The sequence below is a fragment of the Chenopodium quinoa genome, unplaced genomic scaffold (assembly GCF_001683475.1).
Source record: "Chenopodium quinoa cultivar QQ74 unplaced genomic scaffold, ASM168347v1, whole genome shotgun sequence".
Taxonomy (NCBI): Eukaryota; Viridiplantae; Streptophyta; class Magnoliopsida; order Caryophyllales; family Amaranthaceae; genus Chenopodium; species Chenopodium quinoa.
This window is the reverse complement of record NW_018743946.1, coordinates 2,013,675-2,027,787: the sequence shown is the minus strand read 5'-3', so window position 1 is coordinate 2,027,787 and position 14,113 is coordinate 2,013,675. Positions and strand designations below refer to the sequence as shown.

General features: G+C 35.8%; 2 protein-coding genes across 2 annotated transcripts; one reads left to right on the top strand and one right to left on the bottom strand.

Annotated features, from left to right (window-relative positions):
- Positions 1 to 5,903: 5,903 nt before the first annotated feature.
- On the bottom strand, positions 5,904 to 6,773 carry LOC110689049 (protein unc-45 homolog B-like). The gene is made up of 2 exons (XM_021865795.1): positions 6,157 to 6,773; positions 5,904 to 6,096 (listed from the first exon to the last, which is right to left on the bottom strand). The coding sequence occupies exons 1-2, from the start codon at positions 6,771 to 6,773 to the stop codon at positions 5,904 to 5,906; spliced, it is 810 nt and encodes a 269-aa protein (XP_021721487.1).
- A 3,148-nt stretch (positions 6,774 to 9,921) lies between these two features.
- LOC110688976 (uncharacterized protein At5g19025-like) lies at positions 9,922 to 11,298 on the top strand. Its single transcript, XM_021865720.1, has one exon. It carries the CDS (start codon positions 10,451 to 10,453, stop codon positions 11,126 to 11,128), a length of 678 nt encoding a protein of 225 aa, XP_021721412.1. The 5' UTR covers positions 9,922 to 10,450; the 3' UTR covers positions 11,129 to 11,298.
- Positions 11,299 to 14,113: the final 2,815 nt, after the last annotated feature.

The following is a 14,113-nucleotide window of genomic DNA, read 5'->3' as shown; positions in this document are numbered from 1 at the left end:
TTGACATGAGTGGAACATTGATTTCATTCAATGATTGATGTAACTGTGTACATTCCAACGTCTTCCCGTAACTGGAGATTATAAAGGGTGTTTCCTGGTTACCTCATGATTTGAGTGGGAGCCTTGGTTGCCACAAGATTGGATTGAGTCTACCTAGCTATTTAATTAGGAATGTGTCTTGGCCTCTTGAGGAGGGACAATTCAGAAAATGTATGGCCGTACTCAAATGGATTACAAAGTAATCATTTGTTTTGTAATTCTAACTTAGTTTCTCAAGAAAAGATTTGTAGATTAATATGATCACGACATGAGATGCAATCATATTATCTAATCGACACACATTGAATTAAGTAATTTGAATATTGTGCACTTTTCCCAGACAAGTGGGAGATTGAAGGAGTTCTGTCTTCGATAAGTGCAATTACTAGATATATCAAGGATCACTATTATGGAGATAATAAGTTCGTTCTTTTGGGTCATCATTATCTATTGCTAAACTATGATCATTAATCTTTGGGCTAGTCAAATAGCCCAAACCCCACTAGAATGGATCCTATGAGGTCGCACAACAAAGGTATTGGGTTAAGCAAGTTAGAGGCCCATTATGGGCCTCATGAACAAGTAACTAAACATGAATTGGATTGGGCTAGTATAGTTAAATTAGAGTTAGGATTTGGGCTTTGTCATGGACTCTTATTTAGAGATGAGATCTATAAATAAAGTCCATTCCTAGGGTTGTATGTGACAACACAATTAACAGTTAAATGTGCACCAAGAAACTAGTAATCCAAAACCTCTCTCTACACCACACACATATCCCCCCCCTTCGTGGTGGTTCGTGATTTGTTAGTTGCTCGTTCTACTCCATAAAAGGTCAATTGAAGAGTTTGATTGCGACTAACTAGCATTAGTGGAGGACTTAATCTGTGCCTGTGGACCAAGTAGAGGAATCACGCTTGAGGCTCTTTATCTCCCTTGTTCTTGTTCGATCGCACGTGGAATCACGCTTCAAAGGTATTAATTCTAATTCTTTATGTGTTATGCAAAATCTTGGGATTAGGTGTTGTATGAATATGATTCATGTTTTCCGCATTTGTACCTATAAACTCCTACAATAGGAGAATTAAATTACAAAGAACACACACAAATTATACGTGGAAAATTGTTTTAATGTGAAAAGTAAAAACAACGGGACTGTTTCACGAATCTATCTTAATTAAGGGTAAAATAAATTCATTTTAGTCTACAAAGGTTCACAAACCCACCACCAAGTATATACAATCAGAGATAATCAAAGTAGAAGAGCAAAAGTGAAGAAATTACCAAAATGCAAGTTTTCGTCTAGCAACAATTCTCAATGAACTTGAGATTCATCGGAGGAGGTGAATTCCCACGTGCCAAGTGGATGAGAACTTTTCACCATTAAACTATTCTACAGAGTGAAGATTCACCTCCTTCGATGAAGTAAGTGGCCGGAAATTTTCATTTAGGACACGCGTTGCACCTAACACCATAGTTGGTGGTGTTTTGGCTGCTATGCTAAGTTTGGGGGTGCTTAGTGCAGCAAACCCATACTTCAAGGTGTTACGGCCAGTGGCGGATCTATGATGGGTTCAAGTGGGTTCATTGAACCCATTGATTTTTTGAAAAAAAAAATTGTTGGTAAAAGCTGAAAAACGAATACTCCCTCCGTCCCTTATTGATATTCCCTTATGGGAAACAATCACGGGAATTAAAAACTTAATTATTAAGTAGTAGAAGTATATTGAAAATATAAATATACATTGGGTATAAAAAAAAGTAAAGAGAGAAAGTAATAAAAGTACATTGAAAAACAAAATCAACAAACTACGTCCGCACCCAAGAGTTCGTGCGGGCAACCCATTAAGAATAAGAATCCCATTATTCCTCTACACTCTAACCTATCTAACAGCACCATCACTGAAGAATTTCTAGAAACTTCAATTTAATCATCTTCTTCATCAAATCAACAATGGCAGGAGCAATCATCGCAACAATCTTCCCCCTCCTCGTGGTCTCCGCCATAGCTCAAGCTCCCATCGGATCAAATGGTGGTGATTTTATGAGGATTTTGTGGCGATTTGGTGGCGGTTATGTGGCGATTTATAATGGCAAATGGGTTGTTTTGAGAGTAGGCTAGTTGTTTTCGGGGAAGGATGGGTTTTGTGGCGATTTGTGGTGGCGAGATGGGTTATTTCGGGATTAAGTTGGTTGTTTTCGGGGTGGGATGGGTTTTGTTGCGATTTGTGATGGTGATGTTCGTTGCTAATGGCTGGGTAGTTGCGGTACGGTGGAAGGTGGGTAGTTGCTGGTGGCTGAGGTGGCGAGGCTGGTGGCTGCCTTTGCTGCTCTGTTTTAGGGCAACATGGGAGTTGCGGTGGAAGGTGGTGGGTAGTTGCTGGTGGTGGGTGTGTGGTTTGGTTGGTGGCTTCGCTGGAGTTGCGTGAGTTGAGTTTTTCTTTGGGGCAACACGGGAGTTGTGTGTGGGGAGAAATGAAAATGGAGTAAAAAAAAAATAATTAATGATACATCTAAGCCAAACAAATCAATGTATCAGCCAATACGTGTTTGATATAAGTTAATCTTATGGATATATCAGACATTGATAAAAACGTATCATCCAACAAAAGGAACATATCAACCAACAAAAGATACATATCAGGCAACAAGAGTAATGTATAAGCCAATATAAGCAATATAAGGCACTTATCAGCTAAGAGACAAAACGTATCATCCAACAAAAGAAGCATATCAGCTAACCAAAGGATGAAATCAACAAACAAAAGCAACAGGTAAGCCAATAAAATGAAACATATAAACCAACAATTAAAATATACATATTAGCCAACAAAATAGATATATTTGTAATACTTCGTATTTTTATTATATTTTTATAAATATAAATTAATTATTTTATGTATTTTATTTATTTTATTTATTAAAATAATTTATTTCATTTTAAAAAGAAATTATTTATTTAAATAAATTGTAAGTGTGTATAAATAAAATGGATCATGAATTGAGGCAACAAAAGTATTTTTTTTAATTGGGTCAATACTATTTAAAAGGGTGGACCAACTTATTGGGAATTTAGGGGCCCAATAAGTTGGCCGAAAGGAAGAATTTGTAAGGGAGTAGGAATTAGTATGGAAAATTTGTAAATATGAGTTTTATTTTTAAAAGGAGAGTATGAATACTTTAAAAACTCAAGATTATTTTTATACATGTTCATAATTGTCAGACTTCACAAATTCAAAGGTTTTCTCTTTATTTTTACTCTCTTCTTTTCCCTTTATTTTTCTTTCTTTTCCTCTTCCTTTTCCCTAAAATCCCACGCACTCTCCTATCTCTCCTTCTCCCTCCTCACGCACGGCCACACTACTAGCGCCACCATTGGCGGCGGCAGCAACGTCGATCGGCGTCTCTCCTCCTTTCTCCTCTTTCTCTTTGTGTATATAAAAAAAACTTCTTTAATCCTAAAATTAATTCTATAGATTTATTGTTGTAAAGGAATGATTTTTATTATGTTTTGGTGTTGATTTTGGGATTTTGATGTTGCTAATTTATTGATATAAATTTCGGATTTTTATTTAATTAAAAACCTTAAAATATAAACCCTAGAAATTAGGGATTTTGCATAATTGGATAGGGATTAAGGCTAGGTTGTTGTTATTGATTAATTCATGGTCTAATCATGTTTTTGATGATTCTAAAGCCTTCAATTTAATTCTGAAATTTAATTAAACACACTATTAAATTATTGAGTTAGGGTTTGAATACCCATAAAAGAGAAAAAAGTTTTAATGATTTATATATGATTTCCTAGTCTAAAAGTGATGTTTAATACTAAACAAGTATGCTGGAATTTTATTTAACTCATAAAAATCAAGTCTTTTTAAAAGGATTTAAATTACCCACTTAAAGAAAAGGTTTTATAACTTTTATGTCATTAAAAGGGGTTAATTAGTATGGTTTAAATAGTATTATAGTTGCTGGAAATGTGTGAGAATAGTGGATTAATTATAGTTATGTATTTTTAATTATAGGAAGTTTCAAGCTAGGTGATTTCTAGAAAGTGTGGCCGAGTTTAGGCATTATTCAAGGTACGTATGTGCACAAGAATATTTGTGTATGCGTAGTATCATGCTAGGGATGTGAATTGTGATTGAAGTGATGAATTAGTAGCATGATTTGTTGATTATATGATTGGAATTGATGTTGGTAGAACATGAATTATTATGCAAGCATGTGAATATGATATTTGAAGCATGATACGAGTTGAATATATGTGAATCATGGAAGTATGTTTTATTTTTAAGTATCAAGGAAGCATGAAATTAATAAGCAAGGCTTATGTATGTTTAAAAGAGTTATAATTATACTTATTGAACATGATTCATGAATTTTATTCTCATCCATCATTTATTATTGGTGTTGAGTCAAGGAAGTTAGTTTATTTATTTGCTCACTCGATTAAGTTAAGATTGAGTCAAGAAAGTTTATTAGTGCATTTTATGCACCAAGGTAGTAATTGTGCAAATTTGTGCACAAAACTAGGCAAGGAACCTTAATTAAAAATAAATAGTATGTACTCACTAATTAATTCAAGAATTAGTTGGAAGTATGTGTTGGTTATTGCTATGTTTATTCTTGATTGATTGGTTAGAGTCTTCACATGTTAAATTGATAAATTACGTAAAGTGTAAGAGGATACACACTAAAACTCTTGGAACGTATATACCTTGAGTATGAATATATGGGGGGAGTTATGGGGATTTATATTTAACCATATCTTCTATAGGGATACAGGACGATGTACATTCTCTTATTTATGTGCTAGAATTCCGTCACCAAGGTGTGACATAGTAAGTGCCAATTTGGGTAGCTCCCTGGTTGGAAGCTCCATGTTTAATGAGTTATATTTTTTAGGAAAGAACCCGTTCTATGCGTAATCCAAAGCTATTAATTAAGTAATTAATATTGAAAGTTATGAGTCAAAGGTAAGTTGACTGTGAATATATGACAATCATGTTTTATTACTATTCATATTGATAGGATATTCATGTTAGTGTGGTGCATATGTACTCAGCTTTTACTGATTCATACTTTTGTATTTGTGTTTGGCTTTCCTTTGGTTGGCCTTACTATGACCCATTTATATGGTGAGTAGAGGGTTGAAATAAAGGGAAAGTGACGGGTACTTGAAGCATGAAGAGCATGATGGGAATGATTGCCGAGAGTTGTTTTTTTTTTTTTTTTTTTTTTTTTTTTTTACAACAGCAAAACCCTAAATTAATCATAAACTAAAGTAAACACTAGAACATTAGGGGTAGAACCATATAACAACTTTCTATTCGGAAGCCACACAAGTTCAGTGGGATAAGACGCTTTCCTTTTTGAGCCACTCACCCTGCAAAACAAAGGGTTAGTAAAAACAGAGGAAGTTAAACTTCTTAGAGAATGATTTTGCCTTCTAGCTCTGGAACGATAAGAAGAAACCAAAAGCTTCAAATTTTGAGAAGAGGAATTGTTAGGGCTTGCAGCAGACTTCACCGGGGAGTAGACTGGAGCATCTGGAAGGGGCACCGACGTACTTTCACATGATGATGACACTTGATCAACCATACCTATGGTCGAATCTTCTTGTGCCAAATTTGGAGTTGCTTCACACCTATCATGCCCTTTCACAGGGGGGTGACTAATCTCCATTGGTGTAAAAACTTCTTGAGTTTCAACACAATCCATCTTCTTTGGATGATCGAGTACTCAAATGCTAATAAAATCCTTCTTGGAAAAAGCAATAGTAGTTTAGTGTCCGTCCCTTAGTAATCGCTCCATACATTGTTGGAGTGAGATGCAAATAGGAATCAATACGTTTCCGGTTACAAAACCGATAACTTGACCCTGTAAGATTTGAGTTTTTTTGTTTCTGAACTTGACTTCAGATCAGAATTGTTATCAATAATGTTGGGCCTTCGATCTTGATCGATAGGGTTATCTTTACCCTCCTCCGAATTCAAAGATTTTCCATCAACATCCTTTTCCTTTTTGGTGACATCTTTTACACCAATACACCTACGAACACAACCATCTCCACTACCATCTCTTTCCTTTCTTTTCCCTTTTTTCCCTAACTTCCTCTTTTCTTCTTCTTTCCCAATTTTAGCATAATCTCTAAACATTTTATCCTCTCTTGTAACTGCAACTGCCTCAATAACAAAATCCGGAGACCAACCCAATAAAGAGGTCACCTCATTGAGTTTTTGTTGAAACTCTCTGTTGGTGGGATCAATCCTACTTGCTTGTGTGAGATCCATGAAAGCTAATTCGGGTTTATTAATCCCTAAAGCTGCCACCGCCCTTCTAAAGTAAGCTTTCACATTAGTAGTATCATAACACAAAACTGCAGAACACAACTGACCCACCTTGTCAAAGTTTTCCTCTTTGACATAACAAGCACCTAAGTTCAGATTAAGAGACACAACTAGGATCGAAAAAACTGATTTATCTTCATCATTACCCATCGTAACAAAAGATAAAAGCTTGAGTGCAAGAGAGTATTTAGAAAGCGCTAATCCTACATTACACTGTTTGTAGAAAACATTACCTTCATCTTTCAAACTCCTGACAAATTCAAAAATACCAAAAGGATTCTCCAACTTTCCAACTAAAAGTTCTAGTTTATGTGAAGAAATATCATCTTCTTCAATATGAGCAATACACAAAATCCCCCTAAGTTCAAACTTATCCATAATAACTTAAAACAAAGACAAGCTTTAAACACCAAATAACTAGAAACTAAGGTACAAACTGATAAACAAAGAGAAAACAAGCTTCTTCATAACCAAAACAAGACATACCATAAAACCCATTACAAAGAAACTCTGGCAGAACCCCGATAGATGCGCCGCTGCACCTACACCACCCAAATTAACAGCAATATTAAAACCAATCGCTAGTCCTTTGATATGGGAAAGGTAGAAGATTGAAAAAATTTCCCCAAAAATCAAAATCCGAAACCTTAACCCTAACTTTTTTTTTCCAGAAAATTGGAATGTTTGGGTTAGCTAGGAGGAACCACGGATAAATAGTCACCGAAGTCGTCAAGAAATGCTCGCCGACGACCTTGGTTAAGCACTGGTGCTCCGGCCGGTGGCGGCAGGGGAGGTTTGAGAGGGGCTCTGTTTTTTCTTGTTTTTAGAGAGGAGTGTTTTTTCGAGTAAACAATACGTTGTTGTATTTCGTAACGATTGTCGAGTTACTTGTTATGCTTTCCTAGTTTTATGTTTTGAATTAATTATTTTGGACTAACCTTTATGTGTTATTTAAAGTTGGATTTTTGAAAGAGCCATATTTGGAATGGTTCCAACTTGTGATTTAAAGATTTTATTTTGTTTGGAGGTTGCGAACTCAAGTATTATTTTAAAAGTTGGTTTTTAATTTAGACTTCCGCTGTGTGACTTTGAAAAATAATCTTAGCCGTTATCATGGTGGCGGTAATATTTTGGTTATTCCTTTAAAATAGTTTTAAATAGAATAAAAAGAGTAATTTAAATTAAGGAAATTTCCGGGGTATTACAATATCAGCCAACTAAAGAAACATATAATCCAAATGATGTCTAATATTAGCCAACAAAAGGGATGTATTAGACAACACAAAAACCATATCAGCCAACACATGAAATATATCAGCCAATAAGTAATACATATCTGCCAAGCCATCCGCATGAAAATTTGTGTGCGGATACGAACTCAACAAAATTTACATGGAAAAGTTAAAATTTGCACAAATATTGTTGCAAATTGGAGGAAATTTTGGTAAAAAAATTAATATTAATGCTACTTGAAAAAAAGCAAATGTGACTATCATTTTGAGACTTAAAATTGGCCATAAGGGACGGAGGGAATATATGCAATTGATGTAAATGAGAAAATAGCAGAGTGGTTTTGGGCTGAATATAAATGAGCACATTGGGATTACTGGTCATCGATTCAATTCTCGATAACCTCTTAATTTAAGCCTTTTAAATTTTTCCCCCTTTTTTCTCATTTGCTTCTCTTTTTTTAGCTTATTTAATTTTATTTTCCTCTTCTATTTTGTTTTTTATAGCCTATTTAATTTTGGAAAAATACACTTTAATAATCCCAACTATGGGCGATTTACCTACAATAATCCCAACTATCGATTATTCTACAATAATCCTAACTATTAGGTTAGTTTTCCTCCATCAGTCCCAAAATCGGTTACCTGATGAGAGGGTAAACTTTTTTTTTTGTTTTTTAAATGCCACATGTCATCACATGATTGGCTTATTTAAAAAAAATAAAAAAAAAACAAAAATCGAATCAGCCAACCACCGTCGTTCCCAGCCACCCACAGCCAATCGGAACCGGCCGACCACCTCCCTAACTTCCTGAAAACGGCGGTCGGCCCTCCCTACCCTCGAAACACACACCCCGATCAACCCCAACCCCCTAAAACCACTCTCCTCCCTTACAATCCCTTCGTTGGAAAATCAATTCAAAAAAAAAAAATCAACCACTCCTCCTCCCTTCCTACACCCTTGAAACTTCCCATGGGGGCGAATTCGAGGGTTGTGGAAAGGAGGGTCGTTTTTTTATGGTGGGAAGATTGTTTTCGAGGGTTTAGTGGTTTGGGAGTGGAAGTTTTTAAAGGTCGAATTCGGTGGTATATGGGTGGTTATGGGCTGGCGAAGGTGGATTTTATGGTTAGGAAGGGCCGGTCGGCCATTTTCGAGGGTTAGGGGAGACGGTTGGCCATTTTTCGAGGGGCTGGGGGTTGGCCCCAGTGTTTTGCGGTGGCACAAGGATATTTTGGTGCGATTTGGGGTCGCTGCTGGTGGTTTCACGGGCAAGGGATAGGTGCTTTGGCCGATTTCGGGGGTGCGGCTGGTCTTGGGAGTCGTTTCCGGCGTGGGTGGGTGGAGAAGGTGGTGTTTTAGGGTTGCGGCAGGAGGTGGAGGTGGTGGTGGTGGTTAAGGGCTGGAATGGTGGCTGCTGGAATTTTTTTTGGTTTTTTTGTTTGTTTTTTTATTCAATTTTTTTAGAACCACTCACACGCTGACACGTGTCAAACAACCTTCAATAATAGGTTGTTGACTTTTGTTGACCGGTTTGGGACTGCTGGAGGAAAACTGACCTAATAGTTGGGATTATTGTAGAATAATCGATAGTTGGGATTATTGTAGGTAAATCACCCATAGTTGGGATTATTAAAGTGTATTTTTCCTTTAATTTTTTCTGCTTTATGTCTCTTTTCTTAGCCTTTTAATTTTTTTTTCCTTTTTGCTTCAAGGACAAAGGTTCGATTTCCATGTAACCTACATTCTTTTTTACTTGCAACATTTGTAATTTTACAATATTTTCACACTCTTTTTATTGTTTTTAGTTGTAATTCTCATGTTGGGAAAATTATTTACAGCTAAATGATATCTTGTTAGATTCAATTTATCTAGAAAAATGCTTTAATGATATCAACTTTCTGTAATTTTTACAAAAATGTAATCTAAGATATTTAGGTTATAGAATTTGTATTGGCAAGCATAAATTCCCTAACATTGCAATTAAATAAGACCGGGAGGGGGGGGGGGAGAGGGGGGAGTAATATCTTATTTTGTAATGATTCCGAACCCACACTTTTAAATTGCTGGATATGCCACTAGTTCTGGCCAATTTCATCTTAAAATTATCGTTAGTTAAAGTTGTGTATTGTTAAATGTGCTAGTCAAATTGAGATGCTTAAATTAAAATAGAAGGTGTAGATTTATAAGCAATCCGATAAGAAGTAAAAATATGAAATGGAGGGATATATTGTGGACTTTTTTCACTACTAGCTCGTATTTAGTAAGACCACATACGCGTTAATGGGCTAAAATGGTAACATCATCATCGTCAAATTATAGGCCAATATGCACTTGGCGACTTGGCGTGTATCAGTATGTATGACTCTTTCGCAATCACACACCAAAAAATAAATATAAAAATCGATTAAACTTACACATAGATGTGATCACCATTACTCCTCATTTCACCCCTTTATTTGTCGTCTCATTTCTCTTCCTTCTTCCTTTGGTAAACCCCTCAAATAAGCCTTCTACAGTATTCAATCCAATAAATTGATCATCTTGATTGAGTTTTTAGTCAGTTGATTATAGATTGAGTTACCAATTTATCTGTATTTTATCAATCGTGGGTAATTCAAGGTTCAATTTTTCTGGGGTTCGATTAATTCAGGTGCATTTGACCCAATCATCACTTGTTCTATCAGTTTTTGATCTGATTTTGAGTTTAATTTGATGGGTTTTGATTTAATTTGGGGATGAACTACTGTGTTTCTGATTAATTTTAGTTTCTGTGAGAAATTGATCATCTGGGGTTGAATTGAATTGAATTGGATTGAGTTCTTCAGATGGTATATCAAAATTCTTCTGTTGATCAATCTAGTACGATGACAGTTTCAATGAGTCTTACTGATACATACATGAAATCAAAGCAAAGTAATCAGCTTTCGAAGAATCGAAAAATACCCAATTCATCTAATCATCAGATTTCTTCAAGTTGTTGTGAATCTCGTTTTGCTGTTCTTGATGTGATTATGTTGATTTCTGCAATTGGGGCAATAGGGTTTTTGCTGTTTCCATATGTTAGTTTTACATATATGAAAGTTGCTGAGATTGGTGCTTTAGTTTGTTCAATTCTGAAAGATGAGATATATGAGAATCCTGTTATTTATGGGTCATTGGCGCTTAGTATGGTGTGCGTAGGAATGGCTGCTTGGGGGATTGTGATGTGCACAACTCGAAAGTGTGGGAATTCGGGTTGTCGTGGTCTTTGGAAGGCTGCTGAATTTGACATACAGCTTGAGACTGAGGAATGTGTAAAGAGCTCGAATACGATGGCAAAGGATGGTGTTAAGAGGGGTTTGTTTGAATTGCCCCGTGATCATCATCGCGAATTGGAAACCGAGCTTAAGAAGATTGCACCCCCAAATGGAAGGGCTGTTCTTGTGTTTCGTGCTAGGTGTGGATGTTCTGTTGGTAGGATGGAAGTTCCCGGCCCGAGGAAGGCTCGAAAGATCAAGAAATAGAATGTGTTTGTACTCTTTTGATTTCATGAATATACTCAATAGAAAAGTTGAATAGCACAGAAGTGTTTGTTTTTAAATAAAGTTGATGCTAATAAGTTGTAAGAACTACATACATACAGTTGGTCATGCTTACAGTGGTAATAGAACTATCTTTCGTAATTTACTTTTAATGCTCATGATATTTGATTTTATTATAGTGCTTATTGTTTGTATGATGCTCATTTTTATCTTATCAGGAGTTTCCTGTTATTGCTATCTGTTCTGTTTCCCTCCTCTTACTATGAGATTATGAATATTTTTTGTTCTTGGTCTCAATGTTTGCAGAAAGGCTTGTCCGTATTGAAATTTGTTCGTGTTTGGTGTAATTCAGTTTTGTTGTAGTTCGGATTGAGGAAGAAGCAAAGGGGAAAAAAACAACTCATGCTTTTGGTGCTCCCTAGTCAATTCTGTATATAAGACATGCTTGAAAGTTGTGTTCTACTATAGTGTTGTTTAGCTTTCACATCTTTCGAAACCAGCTTTTTTTGGTTCAATCAAGGTGTGGTGTTTCAGGCAACCTTTGGATTAGTCTGTATTAATATATACAAGATTTTGTATTGATAAAGACTTAAAGGGAATCATTTTACAGATTGATCAGCCTCTGTCCAAATTAAGTCTTCGAGTTGAAGACATCTTGATTTCAGTCTCATGAACTACTGCATCCAATCTTGATATCATTCATTACTATGGATAACAACTTCCAATGCAGGTGCTTGCTTAAATATATGCCTTTTGATACATGTGCTATTCCAGGGCATGTACTTCAGCAATCCATTGCAAGCATGCCCTTTTCTGTTTTCTCAATGTATATGCATTTTTATACATGTGCTTGCTTCGTGAGTGATTTACTTGAATGCTATGGTAGATGATGGCTATTACTGTGTCATGATTGGAAATTTGTGTGACTTTTGGTTGGAGTTGTATGATTTGGAAGCTGCAAGTTCTGTAGGTTTTATTGGGCAATGGAAGGTCAAACAGTTCTAAAAACACGGTATTTTGATTTCTGAACTTGTCCTAGCAATTTGCACTCACCTTTTTAGCTTGATACTGTCACTCTCTATGGTTTTCTAGTTCTGGTACAGTTATGATAGTACAAGGATCTTGGTGAAATTGTCCATATTGTTGAGTCTTGAGTTATCCCAGCTCCAGTTACATGTCACATGTTTATGATTAATAAAACAGATACAGTGAGAAGAAATTGGCAAAAAGTGTGCATAAGAAGAGAATGATCGTGCAGGCATTTTGCAGAACCTACCGAACTAAGCTCTAAACCACCAGGTGGGTTACTTAATGAACTTAGTTCCATTAACATGCACCTATTGTACCAAGTTTCATGTTGGCATTTCCATACATACTACACTGGAATGAGAACCTTTCTGCTATTTTTTCTCTTAAATGAGGCATATATTTATTGACTGCAGGATATAAGGCCGTGTCCATTCCAGCTGCTGGGAGAAAGATAAGCATTAATCCAGGCATTACTGAATGCAAAGGTAATATTTCTAACCATGTTTAATGTTCACTACCGCTCCATGATTATAAGCCTTTGCTTGGCAACAACATAAATATTAAATACTTCATGATTCACAGTATTCTGGATCATTAAGGTGAGGGATTCTACAGGCAGAAATTGAGATAATTTATTTTCTCTCTTGCCATTTTTTGTTTTTTGTTTTTTTTTTTTTTTTTTTTTTTTTGTGCGTGTGACAAAAAGCACATTTTGAAACTAGGCTTGACTTTTACTGCAAGATTTTTCCTTGGTTATGTGACTAATTGCATGTAATGTTTGAGTGTCTGCCAGTTTCCGCAGCAATAAGTCCATTAGTTATTTTAACATTCAATTTTTGAGAGTCCTTTCCCTAGATAGTAATATCTTTGTGGAAATAATTTTTCCGGAGACATTGGTCCAGCAAACAGCAGATGATATATTTTAAAAATCCTTCTCTTGTTTGTGTTATAAGATGCCATGTGCATGATATAGTTTTCTGTGATAATTCTGATGTAGATTCAGGAATCATCTGTCATCTGTGATAAATCTATATATAGATTCAGGAATAATCTGTACGATGTTTGGAAACTTCATTAAATCCGGTGGGTTAGCCTACACTACCGACTCATCAGTATTTACATAAAATCATTTGTTTAAGGATTAGGGTAAAGCGGATCTACAATATCTAAGGTATTGAGTAAGCCAATTACTTTATCTTACAATTAGGAATTACCCTCTACGATCAGTTGGCCAGAAAAGATGGGATTTGTAAAACTCCTGTACACCGCATTATCTTTCTAGGATTTAAATCTCGATATTTAAAATCCTTTAGTTGGAGGGTTTGTTGGAATATTCAGAATTTAGAAAGTACTTAATTAGTCCATGAAGCAATATGAGGTGAAACAGTAAGGTTAATGGTTTAGGCACAAAGCACCAGAGAGCATTTTTCCAGTTCTGTTGTGCCATTTCGTCAAACACTCAAACTGCTTTCGTTGAGTTTTCGCCTCTTGGTTGGAAGATAAGATAATACACAAATGATGTTGATGTTGGTAGTCAGCAACTCAACTGATTATGCCTTTCTAGTTTGGTGTTTGATTGATATGGACCGTCAAAACATAACTTGCTTCTAACACTAAAGAGTATGCGGTAAATGGATGCAGAAAGTTATTGCCAATTGATAAAAATGGAGCTGATCTCACCCTTGTTTGCATTGTATGTGGTTGCCACCGTGACTTGTTTTTCCTATGAAGAAACTTCAAGGTTGTATCCGATTCCGTCTAAAACAGATTTCTGAGCAAACATACTGGCCTCGAGGCTTCCGACTCATATTACAGGGTTTGTGCGAATTTACTGCCCTTAAGGCTTCTAAAGGCCACTCAACAATCTTTGTTGCATATTTATGTCGAGAGTTAATTATGTGGCTTTGTACTTTTTGTTCAAGATGAATTAAGATTTCT